The 23,753-nt window shown below is 48.3% G+C and overlaps 1 protein-coding gene across 2 annotated transcripts in view; it reads left to right on the forward strand.

Moving 5' to 3' along the window:
• The first annotated feature begins 11,163 nt into the window (after positions 1 to 11,163).
• The window catches only part of lipf (lipase, gastric), a 79,453-nt gene continuing 66,863 nt past the window's right edge, over positions 11,164 to 23,753 (forward strand). Inside the window, exons 1-3 of one of the 2 annotated variants that reach the window (XM_072478964.1) lie at positions 11,164 to 11,258; positions 18,290 to 18,350; positions 19,368 to 19,485. In XM_072478964.1, coding sequence (XP_072335065.1) covers positions 19,375 to 19,485 — 111 coding nt within the window. In that variant the 5' untranslated portion in view covers positions 11,164 to 11,258; positions 18,290 to 18,350; positions 19,368 to 19,374. Of the gene's footprint in view, positions 11,259 to 18,289; positions 18,351 to 19,367; positions 19,486 to 23,753 lie in introns of those variants that run through there. The other variant, XM_072478965.1, reaches the window with a different exon arrangement.

Genomic DNA, 23,753 nt, shown 5'->3' on the forward strand with positions numbered 1-23,753 from the left:
AAATACATATTTTAGATTGACTGTACATTTAAGATTGATAACAGTTAGTTCATTCCTCTCTATTATTAACATAATTCTGCTTATAATCTTAGAATCACACAGCACAGAAGGAAGCCATTCAGCTTATTTTACCTGCGCTTGTTCTCATTAAGAGCCACTAATTAGTCCCACTCCCCTGCTCTTTCCCCATTACCCTTTTAAATTTATTTTTACATTAAGATCTCATTCCCTTCTTAAAGCTATTATTGAACACCCCTCATTCAATTAACATTTGCACCACTGAGCAATGGAGTGAGTGGGTAGGTGGCTTACTCCTAAACCTCAAACAATGGAACAGTATTACAGAATACAATGAGCTGTACGACAACACCCTCCTGGGTGCACTTCCCCATCTAATGTTTATTCTCTCAGGGGAAGCTACGTGGTGGTTCCTTGTGACATTCTAGTTTCAACCAATAACCTATTGCCAACAGGTGTGTGTGGGCTTAAAATGTTCTTTTGCAACTGGCTGCTCAACAGGTGCAACAGGAGTGACTCAGGAGGTCTGGTCTTTCCCTGGTGTCTCTTCATAGAGGAATGGCTCAGGTTGAAAACATACCACATCGAGGTTTGGAGTTACAAAACTGGAACTTACTCCTGTGGGATCATAACTTAAGACTCTGCCACACTGCTGCCTGTGTTATTTATTTTTTAAGTAAGGTTGTTGTATTCCTTATTGCTCTCTCTATTCTTCATCATGGTACCTGTGCCATAAGTGTCATAAGTAAGAGATGCCATTGATGAAGGATTAGGGGCGAAATTCTCCCCCAACGGCGGGATGCCCGCCGACTGGCGCCAAAGCCGGCGCAAATCAGACGGGCATCGCGCCGGCAAAAAGGTGCGGAAGTCTCCGCATCTTTGGCGGCCTAGCCCCAACATTGAGGGGCTAGGCCGACGCCGGAGGGATTTCCGCCCCGCCAGCTGGCGGAAATGGCGTTTGTTGCCCCGCCAGCTGGCGCGGATATGCGGCGCATGCGCGGGAGCGTCAGCGGCCGCTGTCAGTTTCCCAGCGCATGCGCGGGAGCGTCAGCGGCCGCTGTCAGTTTCCCGCGCATGCGCAGTGGGGAGAGTCACTGCCGCCTCCGCCATGGTGGAGACCGTGGCGGAGGCGGAAGGGAAAGAGTGCCCCCACGGCACAGGCCCGCCCGCGGATCGGTGGGCCCCGATCGCGGGCCAGGCCACCGTGGGGGCACCCCCCGAGGTCAGATCGCCCCGCGCCCCCCCCCCAGGACCCCGGAGCCCGCCCACGCCGCCTGGTCCCGCCGGTAAATACCAGGTTTGATTTACGTCGGCGGGACAGGCAATTTCTGGGCGGGACTTCGGCCCATCCGGGCCGGAGAATCCAGCGGGGGGGTCCCGCCAACCGGCGCGGCCGGATTCCCGCCCAATCTCCGGGAGCGGAGACTTCGGCGGGGGCGGGGGCGGGATTCACGGCGGCCAACGGCCATTCTCCGACCCGGCGGGGGTCGGAGAATGACGCCCTAGAAGTCCACGTTATGATTTAGATTCTATTGTGTAACATTGGGCGGAATTCTCCCCCCGCCCACGCCGGGTGGGAGAATCGCTGGGGCGCTGCGCGAGTCCCGCCACCCCACCCTGGCACCCGCACGTGATTCTCCCACCCACCCCCCCCAAACCGGCGCGGCGAGAATCACGGCTGGCCGCTCTGAGAATCGCCGCTCGCTGTTTGTAACGGACGAGCAACGATTCTCCAACACGACAGATTCCCACCGCCGCCGTCCACACCTGGTCGCTGCTGGCGGGAACGCTGGGGGGGGGGGCGGCCTGTGGGGGTGGGGGGGGGGGGGTTCCTGCACCGAGGGCCCACCGATCGGTGGGCCGGCCTCTCTGAAGGAGGACCTCCTTTCCTCCGCTGCCCCGCAAGATCCATCTGACATCTTCTTGCGGGGCGACCGCGGGGAGGACGGCAACCGCGTATGCGCGGATGACGTCATTTACGCGGCGCCGGCCATGTCATTTACGCGGCACCGCTTTTACGCGGCACCAAGGCCCGGCGCGCGTAAATGACGCGGCGCTGCTCCTAGCCCCCCTGGGACGGAAGAATAGGGGGCTGGGAACGGTCTCCGACGCCGGAGTGAAACACTCCGGTTTTCACTCCGCCGTTGGCACTTAGTCTCCCGATGGGAGAATTGCGCCCAGACTCTCCCAACCTCATTCTTACAGCTTCACAATCATTAGAATAAACATTGCAGATTATAATCTAATCCATGGTGTCACTCTTTGCAATGCCAATAATGGTTAATCCCAGCCCAATCGTTGTTTCACCTCCTTACATTGTCTTTGTTCCAGGTAAATAGTATGTCTTATCATTGTTGCCTTGATAACCTGTCTGCAGTGAGGGCCTATTGAGTTTCCATCACAAGAACTTTAGATTTCTGCTTTATTTTATCAATGGTCAGTTCAGGAGACATTTCTTTACCGAGACAATGGTTTGAATGCAGATCTCAGTGGCACAGAAAGTGGTTGAAGCAAATAGCTTAGATGCATTTGAAGGGACGCTAGATAAACATCAGGGAGAAATGAATGATGGCATTACCTGAAGTGGTATGTGGACGTTATGTGTCGAATATAAACACTAGCATGGACCAACTGAACCTGTTCCTACACTGTAAACTGTATATAGTTCTAGGTCTGAGAGTTTAGTTTAGTTTAATACTTTATTGAGAAACTTACATTTATCAGATTTTGAGCCGTCTGCCATGGGCTCAGAAGACCTGACCTGTGTATATTGTAGGATGAGTACGCAGTCCTGTGTATATTATGGGACGGATACATAGCCCAGTGTATATTGTGATATAGATATGCAGCAGTTTGTATTATGGGACGGGTACACAGCGTGTGTGAATTATAAGAAGCCTCTCAACACCAGGTTGAAATCCAACAGGTTTATTTCAAATCACAAGCTTTCGGAGCGCTGCTCCTTCATCAGGTGAAGTGGAGGCAGGTTCACAAACACAGCATATATAGGCAGAGACACAATTGAAAGATAATTACAGATTGGAATGTGAAGAATGGTTGCAATGCGAGTCTTTACAGGTAAACAAGTCTTTACAAGTACAAACAGTCTGAGTGGAGTAGGGATTGATGCACTATCAATTACCACAAAGACGAATAATCGAGGCTTTATAGAGCAAAGGTGTTGTGCAAATGGTGCTGCAGCACCGGCTAGCACACACATTTATTCACTGCCTACTGGGCGGAGCCAGCAGGCAGGGATTTTCCCATGTACCTCTATTATACGTGTCTTACCGTAAAACATATAATACTGCTAGTGGTGACTACCACATTCACCCCCTGTTTAAAAAAAAGAGTCCGGCGGGGGTGGTGGAAAAAGAATTACAAGTTCAGTCTGTTGGGGGCCTTGACCCTCCTCTGCGATCGCCTCAGTCCTGATGTGCGCCGACTTGGTCAGCTGTGACTCCGGGGGCGTGTTGTCCTTATCTTCGTCACCCCTGAGTGGAACCAATGGGAGGACGGACGGATCCTCCTGGGGCGGGGGCTGCGGTGAGGTTCGCTGGGGGGTAGGGTAAATGAGGCACCCGGGCGGGGGGGGGGGGGGTGGTGTCAGGTCGGGGGCCGTGGGTGGGGATCCAGTGGGTGCCAGGTCCCGAGGGAGACTGTGTCCTGGCGCCCGTCGGGGTGTGCCACGTAGGCGTACTGCGGGTTTGTGTGTTGGAGGTGGATCCATTCGACCAAAGGGTCCGACTTATGGGTCCACACATGCTTGCGAATGAGGATGGGCCCAGGAACTGTCAGCCATGTTGGGAGCGAGACCCCGGAGGTGGTCTTCCTGAGGAAGGCAAAGAGATGTTCATGAGGGGTCTCGTTAGTCACGATGCAGAGGAGCGATCGGAAGGAGTGGAGCGCGTCAGGGAGGACCTCCTGCCAGCGGGAGACCGGGAGTTTTTAGACCGCAGGGCCAGCAGGACGGCTGTTCTCCCTCTCCACCTGTCCGTTTCCCCGGGGGTTGTAGCTGGTCGCCCTGCTCGAGGCAATGCCTTTGCTGAGCAGGAACTGACGCAGCTCATCACTCATAAAAAGGATCCCCGGTCGCTGTGGATGTAGGTGGGGAAACCGAACAGAGTGAAGATACTGTGGAGTGCTTTAATGACCGTGGCAGAAGTCATATCGGGGCATGGGATGGCGAAAGGGAACCGGGAATACTCATCAACCACGTTCAGAAAGTACTTGTTCCGGTTGGTTGAGGGGAGGGGCCCTGTGAAGTCCATGCTGAGGCGCTCAAAGGGGCAGGAGGCCTTCACCAGGTGCGCTCGAACTGGCCGGTAAAAGTGCGGCTTGCACTCCGCGCAGACCTAGCAGTCTCTGGTGACAGTCCTGACCTCCTCAATGGAGTAGAGCAGGTTGCGGGCCTTGATGAAATGGAAGAACAGGGTGACCCCCGGTGGCAGAGGTCATAGTGGAGAGCCCGGAGTCGGTCCACTTATGCGCTGGCACATGTACCGCGGGATAGGACATCAGGGGGCTCGTTGAGCTTCCCCGATACAAAATCTCGTAATTATAGGTGGAGAGCTCGATCCTCCACCTCAAGATCTTGTCGTTTTTGATCTTGCTCCGCTGTGTGTTATTGAAAATGAAGGCAACTGACCGTTGGTCAGTGAGGAGAGTGAATCTCCTGCCGGCCAGGTAATGCCTCCAATGTGGCACAGCTTCCACAATGGCTTGGGCCTCCTTTTAGACAGAGGACTGCCGAATTTCGGAGGCATGGAGGGTGCGGGAAAAGAAGGCCACGGGCCTGCCCGCCTGGTTGAGGGTGGCGTCCAGAGCTCCGTCCGATGCATCGCTCTCGACCTGAAAGGGGAGGGACTCGACCGCGTGCATCGTGGTCTTGGCGATGTCTGCCTTGATGCGGTTGAAGGACTGGCGGGCCTCAGTCATCAGGGGAAAAACTGTGGACTGAATGAGTGGGCGGGCCTTGTCTGCATAATTAGGGACCCACTGGGCATAGTAGGAGAAAAACACCAGGCATCGTTTCAGGGCCTTGGGGCAGTGGGGGAGGGGGAGTTCCATGAGGGGGTGCTTGCGGTCGGGGTCGGGCTTTAGAACTTCATTTTCCACGACATAGCCAAGGATGGCTAAGCGGTTGGTGCGGAACACGCATTTCTCCTTATTGTACGTGAGGTTAAGGAGTTCGGCGGTCTGGAGGAATTTTTGGAGGTTAGCGTCGTGGTCCTGCTGATCATGGCCGCAGATGGTGACGTTATCTAGGTACGAGAAGGTGGCCCGCAGTCCGTACCAGTCAACCATTCGGTCCATCTCATGTTGGAAGACCGAGACCCCATTAGTGACGCCGAAGGGAACCCTAAGGAAGTGATAGAGGTGGCCATCTGCTTCGAACGCAGTCTATTGGTGGTCCTCCTTGCGGATGTGGTGCTGGTGGTATGCGGACTTCAGGTCCACTGTGAAAATCTGATTGACCATGTCAGGTATGCGTGGGAGGGGGTACGCGTTGAGCTGCGTTTACCGCAGATCTAACTGTAGTCAATGACCATCCTGTGCTTCTCCCCAGTCTTTACTACAACCACTTGAGCTCTCCAGGGGCTGTTGCTGGCCTCAATGACCCCTTCCCGCAGAAGCCATTGGACCTCCGACCTGATGAAGGTCCTGTCCTGGGCATTGTACCCGTCTGTTCCTGGTGGCGACAGGTTTGCAATCCGGGGTGAGGTTCGCAAACAAGGAAGGTGGATCGACCTTAAGGGTCGTGAGGCCTCATACAGTGAGGGGGGATAGGGGTCTGCCGAATTTTAAGGGTAAGCTTTGGAGGTGGCACTGGAAGTCCAGGCAGAGCAACAGGGCAGCGCAGAGGTGGGGGAGGATGTAGAGCCGGAAGTTGCTAAACTCTATGCCTTGGACGGTGAGGGTCGCGATGCAATACCCCCCGGTTTCCACGGAATGGGATCCGGAGGCCAGGGAGATTTTCTGGGTAACGGGGTTTACCGCGAGGGAGCAGCGCCTTACCGTCGTGGAGTGGATGAAGCTCTCTGTGCTCCTGGAGTCAAAAAGGCAGGCCGTCTCGTGCCCATCGATTTTCACCGTCGTTGTTGCGGTCGCGAGGTTGCGGGGCCAGGACTGATCCAAGGTGATCGAGGCGATCTGCGGCTCGTCACCGGTGCTGGAGGTAGCAGCAGGCGATGAATGGCCAGACGAGCAGGGATCCTGAGGCGCCGGCCAAAATGGCGCCGAAGATGGCGGCGCCCACGGGGCGCACATGGCTTGCGAGGAGGAAAATGGCGGCGCCCCTGGATCGCACGTGGGGGGTGCAGGAACGCCGGGCCTGGAAACAACGGCGACCAACCGGGCCTCGCAAACAGAAACAAAGTGTCCATTCTTTCCGAATTGCAGGTCGCACTCCGCGCCGGGCAGCGCTGCAGTGGGTGTTTGTTCTGCCTGCACTTGGGCCCCCCAGGGTTGGCTGGCTGCCGCGCGGCGCAGGCTTGCGGTAAGCTGGAGTCGGCAGCTGGTGGGGCCCATGATGCCCACGAGGGTGCCGTGTGGTCGAGGGCGCACGACTGGACGTTACGGGATGCAACTTCTAATGAGTTCGCGAGCTGCCTAGTTACTGCAAGATCAAGCGTACCCCCTTCCAGTAGGCGCTGGCGGACGTACGCAGACCTCATGCCCGTAACAAAGGCGTCTTGGATTAAAAGCTCTCTGTGCTGGACTGCCGAAACTGCCTGGCAGTCACAGTTCCTCCCCAGGGTGTGCAGGGCATGCCAGAAATCGTCCAGAGACTCACAGGGGAGTTGCTGTCTCGTGGACAGGAGGTGCCTGGCGTATAGTTGGTTGACTGGCCGAACCTGATGTCCCTTCAGGAGCTCCATTGCTTCGGGGTAAGTGGGCACACCCCGGATGAGAGGAAAAATGTCAGGGCTCACCCGTGAACAAAGGACTTGGAGCTTCTGCGCGTCCGAGGGTTCCTCAGCAGATGTTCGGAAGTAGCTTTCGAAGCAGGCTAGCCCGTGGTCAAAGGCGGACGTAGCGTTGGCTGCTTGAGGGCTCAGCTGCAGGCGATCAAGCTTGATGCGAAAATCCATCGTTTTAAAAATCTTTGCTCAATAAATTGATGCACTACCAATTACTACAAAGACGAGAGTAGTGAATAATCGAGGCTTTATTGAGCAAAGATGTTGTGCCTCCTGTAGCTGCCACCAGAATGGCTGCAGCACCGGCGAGCACACGCATTTATACGCCGCCTACTGGGCGGAGCCAGCAGGCAGGGATTTACCCATGTACCTCTATTATACGTGTCTTACCGTAATACATATAATCCTGCTAGTGGTGACTACCACAGGGATAATCACAGGTAATCGAGGTGTGAATTGTCTCAAGCCAGGACAGTTAGTAGGATTCTACAAACCCAGGCAGTATGGTGGGGGTTACATGTGACATGAACCCGGGATCCCGTTTGAGGCCATCCTTACGCGTGAGAAACGTGCACACCAGTTTCTGCTTGGCGATTCTGGTTGGCCGTGTGTCTTCAAGACCGCCTTGGGAATGTTTACCGGACGATCGGAGGCTGAATATCCTTGACTGCAAGAATGTTCCCCGACTGGATGGGAACACTCCTGTCTGGCGATTGTTGCGCGGTGTCCGTTCATCCATTATTGTAGCGTCTGCATGGTCTCGTCGATGGACCACACCTCGGGACATCCTTTCCCGGAAAGTATAAGGTAGACAGTGTTGGCCGAGGCGCATGAGTATGTACCGAGAACAGCGACCATGACACCACTCCCCTCTGCCACATGAACCGCTGCAAGACATGCTGGATCATTGAGTTGGATACTACCATCACACGTGAGAACAGCACCCACTAGGTACAAGGCACGTACTGCCTAGTGCATATTATGAGATGGGTACACAGCCCTGTGTGTATTATGGGATGGGTACACTACTCTGTGTATTATAGGATTGATTGACAGCCCTGTGTGTATTATGGAATGGGTACATGGCCCTGTGCGTATTATGGGATGGGTACACGGCCCTATATGTATTATGGATGGGTAGACGGCCTGTGTGTTATGGGACGGGACACAGCCCCGTGTGTAATATGGGATGGGTACACAGCCCCGTGTGTAATATGGGATGGGTACACGGCCCATGTGTATTAGGGATGGGTACATGGCTCCTTGTGTATTATGGAATGAGTACACGGCCCTGTGTATTATGGGATGGGTACACCGCCCCGTGTGTATTGTTATGGGATGGGTACACAGTTATGTGTGTATTGTGTTGGGTACATGGACCCTTGTGTATTATGGAATGAATACACGGCCCTGTGTGTATAATGGGATGGGTACACCGCCCTGTGTGTATTGTGATGGGTACATGGACCCTTGTGAATTATGGAATGAGTACATGGCCCTGTGTGTATTATGGGATGGGTACACAGCCCTGTGTGTATTATGGGATGGGTACAGCACCCCGTGTGTATTGTGATGGGTACATGGCCCCTTGTGTATTATGGAATGAATACACGGCCCTGTGTGTATTATGGGATGGGTACACCGCCCCGTGCGTATTGTGATGGTACATAGCACCTTGTGTATTATGGAATGTGTACACGGCCCTGTGTGCATTAGGGGATGGATACACAGCCCTGTGTGTAATATGGGATGGGTACACAGCCCCGTGTGTAATATAGGATGGGTACATGGCTATGTGTGTATTATGGAATGGGTACACAGCCCTGTGGTATTAAGGGGTTGGTACACAGCCCTGTGTGTATTTTGGGATGGGTACATGGCCCATGTGTATTAGGGATGGGCACAAAGCTCTGTGTGTATTATGGGATGGGTACACATCCCTGTGTGTATCATGGGATGGGTACACGGCCCATGTGTATTAGGGATGGGTACATGGCCCCTTGTGTATTATGGAATGAGTACACGGCCCTGTGTATTATGGGATGGGTACACTGCCCCGTGTGTATTGTGATGGGTACATGGCCCCTTGTGTATTATGGAATGCGTACATGGCCCTGTGTGTATTAAGGGGTTGGTACACACCCTTATGTGTATTATGGGATGGGTACACGGCCCATGTGTATTAGGGATGGGTATAAAGCTCTGTGTGTATTATGGGATGGGTACACAGCCCTGTGTGTATTATGGGATGGGTACACAGCCCTGTGTGTATCATGGGATGGGTACACGGCCCATGTGTATTAGGGATGGGTACATGGCCCCTTGTGTATTATGGAATGGGTACACGGCCCATGTGAATTAGGGATGGGTACAAAGCTCTGTGTATATTATGGGATGGGTACACAGCCCTGTGTGTATTATGGGATGGGTACACAGCCCTGTGTGTATCATGGGATGGGTACACCGCCCCCTGTGTATTGTGATGGGTACATGGCCCCTTGTGTATTATGGAATGAGTACATGGCACTGTGTGTATTATGGGATGGGTACACAGTTATGTGTGTATTGTGTTGGGTACATGGACCCTTGTGTATTATGGAATGAGTACATGGCCCTGTGTGTATTATGGGATGGGTACACAGTTCTGTGTGTATTGTGATGGGTACATGGACCCTTGTGTATTATGGAATGAGTACACGGCCCTGTGTGTATTATGGGATGGGTACACCGCCCTGTGTGTATTGTGATGGGTACATGGACCCTTGTGAATTATGGAATGAATACACGGCCCTGTGTGTATTAGGGGATGGATACACAGCCCTGTGTGTAATATGGGATGGGTACACAGCCCCGTGTGTAATATGGGATGGGTACATGGCTATGTGTGTATTATGGAATGGGTACACAGCCCTGTGGTATTAAGGGGTTGGTACACAGCCCTGTGTGTATTATGGGATGGGTACACGGCCCTGTATGTATTATGGGATGGGTACACATCCTGTGTGTATAATGGGATGGGCACATGGCCCTATGTGTATTATGGGATGTGTACATGGCCCTGTGTGTATTATGGGATGGGTACATGGCCCTGTGTGTATTATGGGATGGGTACACGCCCTGTGTGTATTATGGGATGGGTACACGGCCCTGTGTGTATTATGGGATGGGTACACGCCCTGTGTATTATGGGATGGGTACACGCCCTGTGTATATTATGGGATGGGTACACGGCCCTGTGTGTATTATGGGATGGGTACACGCCCTGTGTGTATTATGGGATGGGTACACACCTTGTGCGTATAATGGGATGGGTACACGGCCCATGTGTATTAGGGATGGGTACATGGCCCCTTGTGTATTATGGAATGAGTACACGGCCCTGTGTATTATGGGATGGGTACACCGCCCCGTGTGTATTGTGATGGGTACATGGCCCCTTGTGTATTATGGAATGAGTACATGGCCCTGTGTGTATTAATAGGTTGGTACACAGCCCTGTGTGTGTTATGGGATGGGTACACGGCCCTGTGTGTATTATGGGATGGGTACACGGCCCTGTGTGTATTATGGGATGGGTACATGGCCCCTTGTGTATTATGGGATGGGTACATGGCCCCTTGTGTATTATGGGATGGGTACACGCCCTGTGTATATTATGGGATAGGTACACGCCCTGTGTGTATAATGAGATGGGGACACGGCCCTGTGTGTATTATGGGATGGGTACACGGTCCTGTGTGTATCGTGGGATGGGTACACGGCCCTGTGTGTATTATGGGATGAGTACATGGCCCTGTGTGTATTAATAGGTTGGTACACAGCCCTGTGTGTATTATGGGATGGGTACACGGCCCTGTGTGTATTATGGGATGGGTACATGGCCCCTTGTGTATTATGGGATGGGTACACGCCCTGTGTATATTATGGGATAGGTACACGCCCTGTGTGTATAATGAGATGGGGACACGGCCCTGTGTGTATTATGGGATGGGTACACGGTCCTGTGTGTATCGTGGGATAGGTGTGTTGTCAGGTTTGACAGGAGCAGAGCAAGAGCCAGGCGCTGACTGTGACGTGAACAGAGAGGAAGGCCGCTGCCGCTCGCCGGTTGGTCAAACCCATGCGCTGACGCGGGATCGAACGTGTGCACGCGAGTCACAATGGGTGGAGCGGGGGCGCGCGCTGCTGGCGGGATGGCGTGGTGGGCGCGCGCTTGCAGCTTCCGAGGGGAGGCGGGGAGCAAAGGGGCACAGGAGCGGTCGCGCGCCGGGGCGGACACGTGCTTCGGGATCGCGGCCGCTGGCGGGGAGGAAGCCGGTGAGTTGTTGATGGGCGGCCGGGAGCGGGGCTGGTCGATGTTGGGCTTCGGAGTGGAGGAGCCGGGCCTGTGCCCCCTCCCCCTCATCACCTAGGCAACCGGCAGCTACAGTTGGGGATGCAGAGGGTACAGAGCAACTTCCACCAGAGCCTCCTAGCGGGGTGGGCGACCCCGGGGGGCATTAACTCTGAACCAGTCCCTCCCAGACCAAGACTGAACTGGAATTGTACCTGCCCAGCAATGTCACTGAAGCAACCTGATCCCAAACTGGCTCCGTCCATCAGAAATAGATAGCCCTGCTGCCTGGTTAACAGGGTGAGGAAATGCAAAGCCTTTTCTTGTCAGCTTGGATCTTGTATGTCTCTCTTGTGGCGACCATGAATTGGATTCATTTGGAATCTGAGTTGGTTTTTGGAGCAAGCAAGGCGATGGATTAAAGTAAGTAAAGAAAAGGCACCAGAGACCCCAAGGACCAGAGGCTGCTTTTGCCTTTTTGAGAGGGAGAGCTGACTGGTGGTGATTTAACCCGAGGGTCGTCACAAGGTAGAGAATGTGGGCCCTTCATGAATAACCTCAGCCAGCACGGGATTTGAACCTGGGCTGTTGGCATCGCTCTGCATCATGAACCAGTGATCCAACCAACTGACCTCCCCACCATTTTCAAGATAATTGGCGTTTGACATGAAAACACCCATATCTTGGGCGTGATTCTCCGAAATGAAGGCAGAGTGTTCGCGCCATCGTGAACGCCGTCGAGGTTCACAACGGCGCGAAACGGCCCCTATCCCAACCGATTCAGGGCCCGATAATGGGCTAGGAGCGGCGCCACGTCATTTACGCGCGCCAGGCCTTGGCGCCGCGTAAAGGCAGCGTCGCATACATGACGTGGCCGGCGCCGCATAACTGGCATCACCCGCTCATGCGCGGGTTGGCCGGCGCCAACCCGCGCATGAGTGGTTGCCGTCCTCTCCGAGTCTGCCCCGCAAGAAGATGTCAGACGGATCTTGCGGGGCTGTGGAAGAAAGGAGGTCCTCCTTCAGAGAGGACAGCCCGACGATCGGTGGGCACCGATCGCGGGCCATACCCCATTTGAGGCCCCCCCGGTGCAGGATCCCCTCTTCTTCCCCCCCCCCCCACCTCCGCAGGCCGCCCCCCCAGTGTTCCCGCGCTGTTCCCGCCGGCAGCGACCAGGTGTGGACGGCGCCAGGGGAACCCGCCGTTTTGGGCTGACCGCTCGGCCCATCCGGGCCTGAGAATAGCGGGGGTGCCGGAGAATCGCCATTTTGGGTGTCTCAGGCGATTCTCCGGCCTGCGCCGCACGGAACCCGACGCTTGGGAGAATCGCGGGAGGGCGTCGGACTGGCGTCGCAGGAAAATTTGGCGACCCAGGGAGCGGAGAATCGCGCCCCTTATATCCCTGCAGTCTGGTCTAGTTCTTTGTTTATTGATCCTCTTGAATCTTAACTATACTAAGAAATTAATAGTCATTCTCGGCCTGAGACCATCCTTTTATTCTCCATATCTGATTGTTGAGCAGCTGGAGATACAAAGTGAGTGTTTGCTGTGCCACTTCAAAGTCAACCAATTGGTGTGACGCTAAAATAACCTCAGCTGGTACAAGAATCACACCCACGATGTTGGTGTTGCTCTCCATCACGAAGCAGCCATCCAACCAACTGAGATAACTGACCCCTATGAGATAGGTTAAGGGCTTGCTATGTCCACTCTGTGCATTGTATCTTTTAAGAAAGGAATTCATTAAAAAAACATTACGAGTCATCGGACGGGCTATCCATGTTCGTAATTAATCCCCACCTGCAGCCTGGCAGTCAAACTTCAACAACACACGTATTTTTTATTAAGTTTTAAATTGGATCTTGTTGTACGTGTCTCTCTTACGATGACCATGAATTGGATTCAATTGGAATCTGGTTTTTGGAGCAAGCATTTGTTGGAGTAGTTTTGACACCACATTTTGGTAAATTACGCACTTGTCCATCAAAGCTTTCACATTATACTCTAATAATATGCTTTAACGTATATTTTTAAGTACAGGTTGTTTCCCTAAATTATTTACTGTAAAAATGTTAAATCTGGTTTGGATACTTTATGCTAGTAAGTTTGAAACTGCCAAATTTCAGAGAAAATGACTACATTTTTCAACAGATAAAAGCATAGTTATTTTTAGAAAGTGAGTGCAGTCAAATGCAAAGTGAATGTGGAATTACAGGCATTGGTTTTGTTCTCATTGCAATATTTTTGATCCTTGTGAGGATTTGTGAAGAAGTGCTCCAGTAATCTTAATTGCCATCTCGGTAAATTTTGATGGCAATTAGAGATGGGCAACAAATGCTGGCCTTGCCTGCGATGCCCTAGCCTAAGAACGAACAAAGAAAAAAACACCCATGTGTCACCTCACCCAATCATGTGCAAGGCGAGATATTGAGTGCTGGTGGGGCTATTTGATTATCGGCAGGATATCATGGCTGATCTCAATCCTGCTCTCACCTGATGACCGTGCATGTATTTGCCCTTGGGGTAGGTGATCTGAAATTCTGGCTGGTCTTTTCTCTCCGAAACTCTGGTGCACTAACATAGAATTACATAGAATTTACAGTGCAGAAGGAAGCCATTCGGCCCATCGAGTCTGCACCAGCTCTTGGAAAGAGCACCCTACCCAAGTCCACACCTCCACCCTATCCCCATAACCCAGTAACCCCACCCAGCACTAAGGGAAATTTTGGACACTAAAGGCAATTTAGCTTGGCCAATCCACCTAACCTGCACATCTTTGGACAGTTAAACCCACGCAGACACAGGGAGAACGTGCAGACTCCGCACAGACCGTGACCCAGCGGGGAATCAAACCTGGGACCCTGGAGCTGTGAAGCAATTGTGCTAACCACCATGCTACCGTGCTGCCCTAAGGCTGGTTGTAATGTCGTTTCCATTCTAGCCGTGAGCAGTTAACCATGAACAGACTGGCAATTAAACCCAAGTTCAGCATGTCTCAACATGGCTACATAAGCATGAACCAGCTCATTCATTGGGTTAAGCAACAAAATGTAACCTTAACCTGTACTGCCTGAAAAGGGAATGAACTGGAATACATTCAGTCAATCACTCGTGTACCAATACTTTGTATGACACTAAATAAATAATTAACTTTTTTTTGCTCTGTTCAATGTTTTTCTTGTTTTTGCTAGCTCGTTTTTTTCTGGCTGAGACTGGAGTGGTCAAGTAGCATTACTGGTGAAAGTAATTGCTGTTCTTCACTGAAAGACAATTTAAAATCTCATGGCAACAGATGTATGGCCAAGATTTGTGCTTAATATTGAACTCTGGTTAATTGCCATTTATATGGTACATATTTAAATGGATTTCTAGTTTACAGAGGAGCACACAGCCAGAATCAGTGATCCCAACTTAATAATAATAGTCGCTTATTGTCACAAGTAAGCTTCAATGAAGTTACTGTGAAAAGCCCCTAGTCACCACGTTCCGCCGCCTGTTCAAGGAGGCCGGTACGGGAATTGAACCCGCGCTGCTGGCCTTGTTCTGCATTACAAGCCTGCTGTTTAACCCACTGTGCTAAACCAGCCCCAACTTGATAGAGATAGTAGTGAGTTGACAAGTCCTCTGTGGCATCTGAGTGTTTGGATCATTTCAGTACTGGAAGAAACTAATTGCACCTGTACATCTCCTGGTTTTTCATTAAATTAATATGTTCCTTTAATGTAAACTTTTACTTTTGGGAGCCCATAGCAGATGGACCTGCAATCTATAACAAAAAAGTTCCTGAATTTAATGTTGCTTTAGTGACTGGATATTTCAGCTATTCTTTACTGGACCCAAGAGTCTCTTTGTTGACTGGGGAAGTGGTGGCGTAATGGTATTGTCACTGGACCAGTCATCCAGAGACCCAGAGTGCTCTGGGTCCCAGGTTCAAATTCCACCACTGTAGATAGTGAAATTTGAATTCAATAAAAATAAAATCTGGAATTAAAAGTCTTGTGATGGCCATAGCCATGAAACCATTGTCGATTGTTGTGAAAACCCATCTGGCTCACTAATGTCCTTGAGGGAAGGAAATCTGCCATCCTTACCTGGTCTAACCTATATGTGACATCAGACTCACAGCAATGTGGTTGATTCTTAACTGCCCCTCAAGGGCAATTAGGGATGGACAGTAAATGCTGGCACAGCCTGCGACACCCACATCCACTGTATAAAAATAAAGAATCATGACGCTCTCTGTGTACTGAATTTTTTGCCTCTTCTTGCCCATCTTTCCTGGCTGAGTGCCAGACAGATTTCGAGAGACTCCAGGGAGTGTTCATTACCATTACCAATGCATAATGGGATTCTACAAAATGACCTTCCCTCTTGCCAGTCATTTACTAATTGTCACTTTCTGCTTTTCCTTACGAGTGGATCATACTAATGAAACCTATGTGCGCATATTTGACCTCCATATTTGCTGCAATTCTGAAACTTGGCAATTGAGGAAAGATTATTCGCGTGGTCAGGAAATTGCCTGAATGTCAGGGGATAAGATATAGGGAAAAATGGGCAGGTGCTCCCAAGAGGCAGGATGTGTCAGTGGTGCCTCAACTAGTCACTGATTTATTAATGTGCAGCTGAGGTGATAGAGAACCACAGGGCTAAATTTGCTGGTGACACAAAGATGGGATGAGATTGTCACCGGCAAGGCCAGTTTGTTGAACATTCCTAACTGTCATCGAGGAAGTGGTGGTGACTTTGGACAAGGCAACAGCTTAATTGAAGCCAGGCCTTGCCGGAGCAAAGTTAGAAAACACTTCTGCATACAAAAGGTGACAGAATTTTGGAACACTCTTCCACAAATGATGATCAATGCTGGGTCAATGATGGTCAATTGTTAATTTTAAATCTGAGACTGATTAATGTATTAGGGATATGGGACAAGGTGGTTATATTTAGATTTGGATTTGTTTTATTGTCACGTGTACCAAGGTGCAGTGAAAAGTATTGTTTGCCTACAGTCCAGACAGATCATTTCATATATGAAAAAAAACTATAGGGTATACATAAATACACAATGTAAATACATACACAGGCATTGGGTGAAGCATACAGGAGTGTAGTACTACTCAGTAGAGATACTGTGTGAAGAGATCGGATCAGTCCATAAGAGGGTCATTTAGGACCTTGGTAACAGTGGAGAAGAAGCTGTTTTTGAATCCGTAGGTGCATGTTCGCAGACTTTTGTATCTCCTGCTCGATGGAAGAAGTTGGAAGAGTGAATAACCCGAGTGGAAGAGGTCTTTGATTATGCTGCCTGCTTTGCCAAGGCAGCGTGTAGTGTAGACCGAGTCAATGGATGGGAGGCGGGTTTGTGTGATGGACTGGCTGTGTTCACGACTCTATGTAGCTTCTTGCGTTCTTGGGCCGAGCTAGGCTGTGATGCAGCCAGATGGGATGCTTTGTATGGTGCATCTGTAGAAATTGGTAAGAGTCAATGTGAACATGCCGAATTTTCTTAATTTCCTGAGAAAGTAAAGGCACTGTTGTGCTTTCTTGGTTGTAACATCGACGTGGGTGGACCAGGACAGATTGTGGGCGATGTGCACACCTCGGAATTTGAAGCTGTCAACCATCTCCACCTCCGCACCATTGATGCAGGCAGGGGTGTGTGCGATACTTTGCTTCCTGAAGTCAATGACCAGCTCTTGAATCAGCTATTTCCGGCAGCTCTGCTTGGGAAGAATTTGATTGGTGTGCACCTTCAGTCTCTCTCCATTTTAATGTGCATATGATTCCCTTCTTGGGGTGACCCATTTGATTTCTCTTTTTAGACTTGTTCAATTCCTGCAAAAGCTGCTACATTGCATGTGAAGTTTTGTTTCTAATTACAGATGGTCAAGTTCAGAAAATGTTCAATCTCTCCTCTGCCTCCCCCCCCCGTCCCCCCAGCTTCCTGTTGCTGTTGTTTAGCTCGTTAGCACTGCAGCTGTTGCATGGTTTGCTGCACCATTTCTTCAGTGTAGTTATGTCACAGTTCAATGTTTAAGCAACTTCACCCCTATAACCTTCAAAACCTACAACCTTCGTTTCTCTATTTGTAGGCAAGTTCATTCCCAGTGGAATGTACCTTCCTTATTGGTGTTCAAAAAACAGGAACTAGGCTGAACAAGCAATTCAGCACGTCATTAGTTTTCTATTTAATGCGTGGCATTGTCACCAAATGATTAATTTCCATTAAAAAAAACTTTTGACGTCTGTTTGAATGCGTTTCTGTTCGACTGTTCTTTGGACTTGCGTTGGCAGAGGACCCGTTTTCCTTTTAGCTTCTGACCATACTAGTACTCGATTAGCAGCTGATGTGGTTAATATAATTTATTGCTTTCCTCTGGCAGTCCGGAACAGCCTACATTTGGCGTCTCAACGGCGAGATGGGCGAAAGGCTTTTCCTCTTACAGTATTTGCTCACGGGTCATATAGTCCAATCATTCTGCATTGGCGTTTACACTTCAGACAAGCAAATAGTTTGATTCAAATTGCTGCTGTTTTTTTCAGATTTGTGAACTCCAATGGTAACAGGCAATGATACAAATGATAGCTGCAAGCGCAACGAGCCAGTCCCAAATAATTTAAGATAGTATTAAACTTTATCAGAGCTTGACAATCTGTTGAGCAAACGTTGTTGCTCCTAGTGTCCGTTTTAATGTTTACCGCAATTAGTGAGTTAATTGTGTCAAGAGGATATCAGGAAATATCAGAGGTTAAACCGAACCTTCTGGCGGAATACAAAGGATGAACTGGAATATTGAGCAAGCTTTTTAAGTGTCGCAGTTGATTGATATTCTGAGCACTATAAGATCTTTATGTATTTCTAGAAAATTACCTATTTTGTAACTATCTCTCTGGAAAGAAAGTGAATTTGTCTCTTAAATTACGTTTGTGAACCTTTTGGTTTGCTTTCTTTCCTGCGACAATTGTTTATTTTTTAAGCTGATAACTAGGTTCTATTTGCATCCTTCCTTTTCAGATGAGCACCGTTGGAGTTTTTCAATCTTCTGACTGGGTCTTTGCCACTTTCAGGTTGGGAGGTTGGTAGTTTTTGATCCAAGTATATTTTAAACTAAATTCAACATGTTTGTTTTATCTAATTGTTTACGTGCTACCTTTCTCAATAACATCTGCTTGTAGTTGGTGTCAGTGATCTGCTATGTAATAAAGTATTCATTCAGTGACATCTGTAGCAATGTCTGCTTTACTTTATATCAGAGTTACAAAGCCAGAGCTCAAGAGTATGGGCAGAGGCAAACCCCTAATCCAGCTCCTTGCCTGCTCCAAAAACCAATTCAACTTGAATCCCATTCATGGTCCCCACAAGAGAGACATACCAGATCCAGGCAGTGCACCTGACCTCGCGCTCATATGCTGCAATGTTTTTCCTTTTGACTTGTTGCAAACAGGCCTACTTGAAATCTCATTTGGCATTGTTGTATGTACTTTTGTGTTTACTGCCTGCTGCTGGTTTTGTCTAAAGTAATACCGAAATTCAAACTATTTGCAACTATCAAGATGTTTTTAGCAAAGCCAGTTTATGTTTACAGGTATTTTGTAGAGTGCATTTAGTCAGAGGAAAAGCAGCATGATTTTGAGATTTGTGTTCTGCATTTACATTTGTGCACATCATAGCTTTCAGTAGACTGTCTTTGATTTTGCAGTTGTAGCCTATTGCAGGATTAATGTGTTTATAATTGTAAATGGTGCGTTTATCGACTTTTGGCCTGAAGGAGAAATTTCAAAGCTCATACAATTGCCAGTACAGTGTTTTAACTATATATGTCCGATGCCTTTCTGAAAGTTATGACCAAGCCTGCTTCCACCCATCCACCCAGTCAGTGCATCAGTGCATTATGAAAGGCGTTGGAATTTTATTGGCCTAATGTTGCTTTTACTGTATAAACCTGTTCTTTAATAAGGTCCTCTCCCCTACAATTTGATCATCGATAGTGATTTGTTTGGCATCACTTTTACCTGTAGCATGTTAACCGCATTGCCAATCGTTTGCTGGTGCTTTCACAAGAAACAATGCATTTTGTGTATATTTTATGTAGATTGAAGATGAGCCTGCTGTTTTTCGCCCTGCTCTTGCTGATGCAAGAGGAGAGCATATGCGATAAGGTGGTCAGCCACCGTCACGTACCTGTGGACCCTGAAGCCTTCATGAACATTGTAAGTTAGAAATTCATTGCCAGCTAAAATAGTAATATTGCTCAATATTAAAATGTAAATATATATATTTTTCAGTTCCAGTACTCGTTTCCATTTCCTGGAGGATGACAAAATCAATGATTTGAACACTTACAAAATAATTTAGAAGTTTATATGTTGTGTCCTACAATGCACGCGACATACAATATAGGGAAATTTATGTTCCAGAAATTCCGATATAATGTTTTCCCCAATTTTCTCCTCTTCTCTCCTCTTGAGGGGGCAGGATTCCATTGGAGCTTGGAAGATTTTATTGGAAGTTGTTCACAATATAATGGATAGATTGAATAGAGAGAGAGACTATTTCCGTTAATTACACAGTTTATAATGAATGGAAGGGAGAGAAGTTAGGAGAAATGTTCTTATATGCAGTGCTTTGTCATAATTGAGGTTGAAGCCATTGGACAAAGATTTGAAGCAGAGGAAAATGTTTAGATCACTGGGAAAGAGGACAATGTGGTGGGACTGGTTTGGCATAACTGAACCAAAGAACTGCAACAGACACATTGAGCTGGAGATGACCCTTCTGTATTGTAAACGGTGATGATTTAGTGGCTTTCTTGCAGAACTGTCCCTGTGGAGGGCAACACCGCTGAATCAGACCTTGTACTCCTGACATGTTTACTTCCAGCAGGGTTTCTAAAAGTGATAAAAACTTGGGTTTCTGGCTGAATTTTGCTTTCCCTCATCCAGGGGACCTCAAAACAGCTATCACAAACTGGGAATCTGCTAAGTGGTGCCTCCAGAACTACATATCCCCATTTATATATCTCCAAAGATAATTTAGAACAAACATAAGAAATAGGAGCAGAAGTATGGCCCTTCGAGCCTACTCCATAATTCAGAAGCATCATGGCTGATCTTTCCACAAGAGGTTAGAATTCACACCAAGCTGTGCAGGGATGAGAAATTTCTGACTTTCCAGCAAATTTCGATTTCTGATTCACAGAATTATGTCCAGCCAATGTATTTAATATTTCCCATGGCATGTGGTCTCTAAATATGCTAAATATTATGCTTTGGCCAAGCTACCTGCAATTTCAGAGATAGCTTGTTATAGATTGGGGAAATAATTTGCCTTTATATAAGCGGTCTTAAAATTTTCAAGTTATTCCAATGTGCTCCCAAACTTGTAAAATACTTTGTAAGTGTATAAACTGTTCTAAGCAGGAACAGGTGGCAGTTAATTTGTGCACAACAAGCTCCAACAAACAGCAATGTGATTAACTACCTTGTACTCAGCTAACATCTATAAAAAAGAATAGGCTAGATATTGGCCTGAATGCTAAGAGAGCTCTCCTTCTCTTCCTCAGAAACTCTCGTAGTGCTATCCACTGTCTACCTGAGGGAAGGCAGACACAACCTTGGTTTAATGCCTTAATGAACAGGCAACATCTCTGTACTCCCTCTGTACTGACTGCACTGGAATGTCAATGTAGGTTGTGTGGATTGAAGCCAAGATCTGACTCAGGCTTAAGAACTATCACTGAGCCAAGGGTGATACGTAAATCCATGTTTAGAATGTGGTTGCTCCCTGATCTGTCTTGCGCAATTCCAAATCTTGGCTCCTCATTGCTGTTCTCGTTTTGAATACAAAGTCCTCTCTTAGGTCTGCGTATCTAAATTGATCGTGTCTACTCCTGAACTGGAATTCCCTTTTTGCCTTTTTTTCCTATCAGTTATTGCACTTCCATTGCCTCTGTCTGTATTCTATTTTAATTTTATCTCCAAACTGCAAAGCACCAAGATTTCAGTGAAGCTTGGGCTGAAGCATTGTCCCCAGGTTCATTTATCTGGTAGGAAATGGTGGAAGTAGTTGTGATTATTTGTTTCCAAATTAGGCATGGACATTTCATTCAAACAAAAACATTGTCATTTTCTTCATTTTAGCATTGGCTGCTTTCTCTACCTCTCTAGGTTACAAATCATGCTGATTGGCTCCTTTTGAGCCTATCGAAAAACATGTAAACACTACAGTATACAATATTTGTGATGTACACCTATTGGAAGAAATCTCTTCTAAACCCTTACAGTTGATTCACATTCAGCCTATCTAGTTCAATTCAGTTAATGCTCTTGGTATTACTAACTACAGCCATATCTATTAATTTATCTAGCTCCATTTTTCCTGAGCTGTTTTGGTGATTAGCTTTTGCATTTATAGCAGAACGTCTCTGCCTAGTTCTCTCCATCCTTAATCCCCTCCCAATCTCGATTGCTGTGTAGTTTTTTTTAAAAAGGAGACACATGAAGGCGAATTATCAACAGTACCTTGGCTTGGGGTTTCCAATATTGGCTTGCAATTAATATTTGTGCATGTTTATCATAGATAGATATCATAGATGATTACAGCATGGAAACAGGCCCTTCGGTCCAACTTTTCCATGCCGCCCAGTTTCTATCACTAACCTAGTCCCACTTGCCCGCATTTGGACCATATCTCTCTATATCCACCCTGCCCTTGATCTGAGATTCAGACGTGCTTTTTTTGCTCCTGGCTGTCAATTAGCAGTGATGGATTCTTCTGCATCCTTCAACTTGACGCCTGACATTGCTTTCCAATTTCACTCCAGTTCCTTCTTCACCAATTGCTCTTTTTCCTGGTCAGTGTTCTGACTGTTCTGCTCTTCCGTTCAATGTATGTTACATGGCACGCCACTCCTGGTGTGTTTAAAAAAAAATGTTATATATGTTGTGCCAAAGGTCATTCATCAGGTCTCATTTGTTTTTGAAACTGGCAATAAAACAGCAGAGGTTCAAGGCTGATGAGTCATCTTAAAGAAAAATAATTAAGATTATCATAAACAATGTGCAGCAGGATTTAAGGACCACCTTTCATGTACTGGCATGACAGGATCACTTTACAGGGAATACCAGGAAGTGGGTGAAAGGAGAATGTTTTCCAATCCTGTCCCATGGATATGGTTAATACGCAATGTTGTACAGAATCTATCCAGCTGCTCTCGTTGGCCTTCACCCTCATCCTCCATGTAAAAGGTTTTGCTTCTATTCATAGCTCCAGGAGTACCTCCGCTAGTCCCAAGCATAGGTTGTGAGGTAACATTTGAAGATGACAGGGTTAGTAATTGAGTTCCAGAGTGCAGATGTGGAAGACTGAGGCTGAACCCTTGGGAGAGAAAAGAGTGGTGAATATTGTGCTGGGAAGTAGGACTGGAGTTGTAGGGAAAAGGCTGTGCACTTCCAGTTTTCACCACTGCACCAATGACTGCCATGCCTTCAGCTGCTCAGGCCATAAACTCGAGCATTGCTTCTCTCTTGCTCCTTAAAATATACATCCTTGACTACAGCATTCATACACTCTCCATTGGCTCAGTGTCAAAAGTTTTCCTGATAAAGCTTCCGTGAGGCACTGTGAGGTGCTTTTATTACATTAAAGTGGCAAGTCGATGTATGGAACAATTCGAATATAAGGGCAATGATTATAATGCTGATGCATTGTGGGGCAGAAAGCAATAGAGAGCAATGGTAGCTAGAATGATGCAGGATATGAAGCATTGAATGGTATTTAAAGTTTGATCTGGATTTAGTTGGCTAGGCCAGGGAGAGGTTTGAATCTTGAGATGACAGAGTTGTTCTGTCAGGATTGCAGTGCTGATTGGGTGAAGAGGGGACAAGAGTAGATTTCCACCAGTGGATGTAGGCCACCTTACCCGAGGCCTGGTCTTGGAGTTGAAGTTCAGTCAAGGTTGAATCGGACACTGAAGGTGCAGACCTCTCATTTTGTTCTGAATAGAGAGGGAGGTGGAATCAACCCCTTTGGTCTCGAAGCTTTTGGTGGAAGCCATACAGATGAGTAGAGAGGCACAGTACATACAAATATATGAATTATAAGCAGGAGTAGGCCACTTGGACCTTTGAGCCTGCTGCACCATTCAATAAAATCATGACTGATCTGGTTTTCACCTCAATGACGCCTACCCCTGATAACCTTAGTTTTCTTGTTTATCAAGAATCTATCTAGCTCTGCCTTAAAAATATTCAAAGACTCTATTTCTACTGCCTTTTGAAGAACCGAATTCCAGACTTTCAACCCCTGAGAGAAATAGATTTCCCCCATCTCTGTCTTAAATGGGTGGCCTCTTATTTTTAAACAGTGACCCGACTTCTAGATTCTCCCACATAAGGAAACAGAGGAAGACATGTTTCCAATCTCAGCGCTAGCAGCTTGGCCAATATCTTGGGCATCCACATTAAGTAATGACTCCAAG

This window comes from Scyliorhinus torazame, chromosome 16 (assembly GCF_047496885.1).
Source record: "Scyliorhinus torazame isolate Kashiwa2021f chromosome 16, sScyTor2.1, whole genome shotgun sequence".
NCBI lineage: Eukaryota > Metazoa > Chordata > Chondrichthyes > Carcharhiniformes > Scyliorhinidae > Scyliorhinus > Scyliorhinus torazame.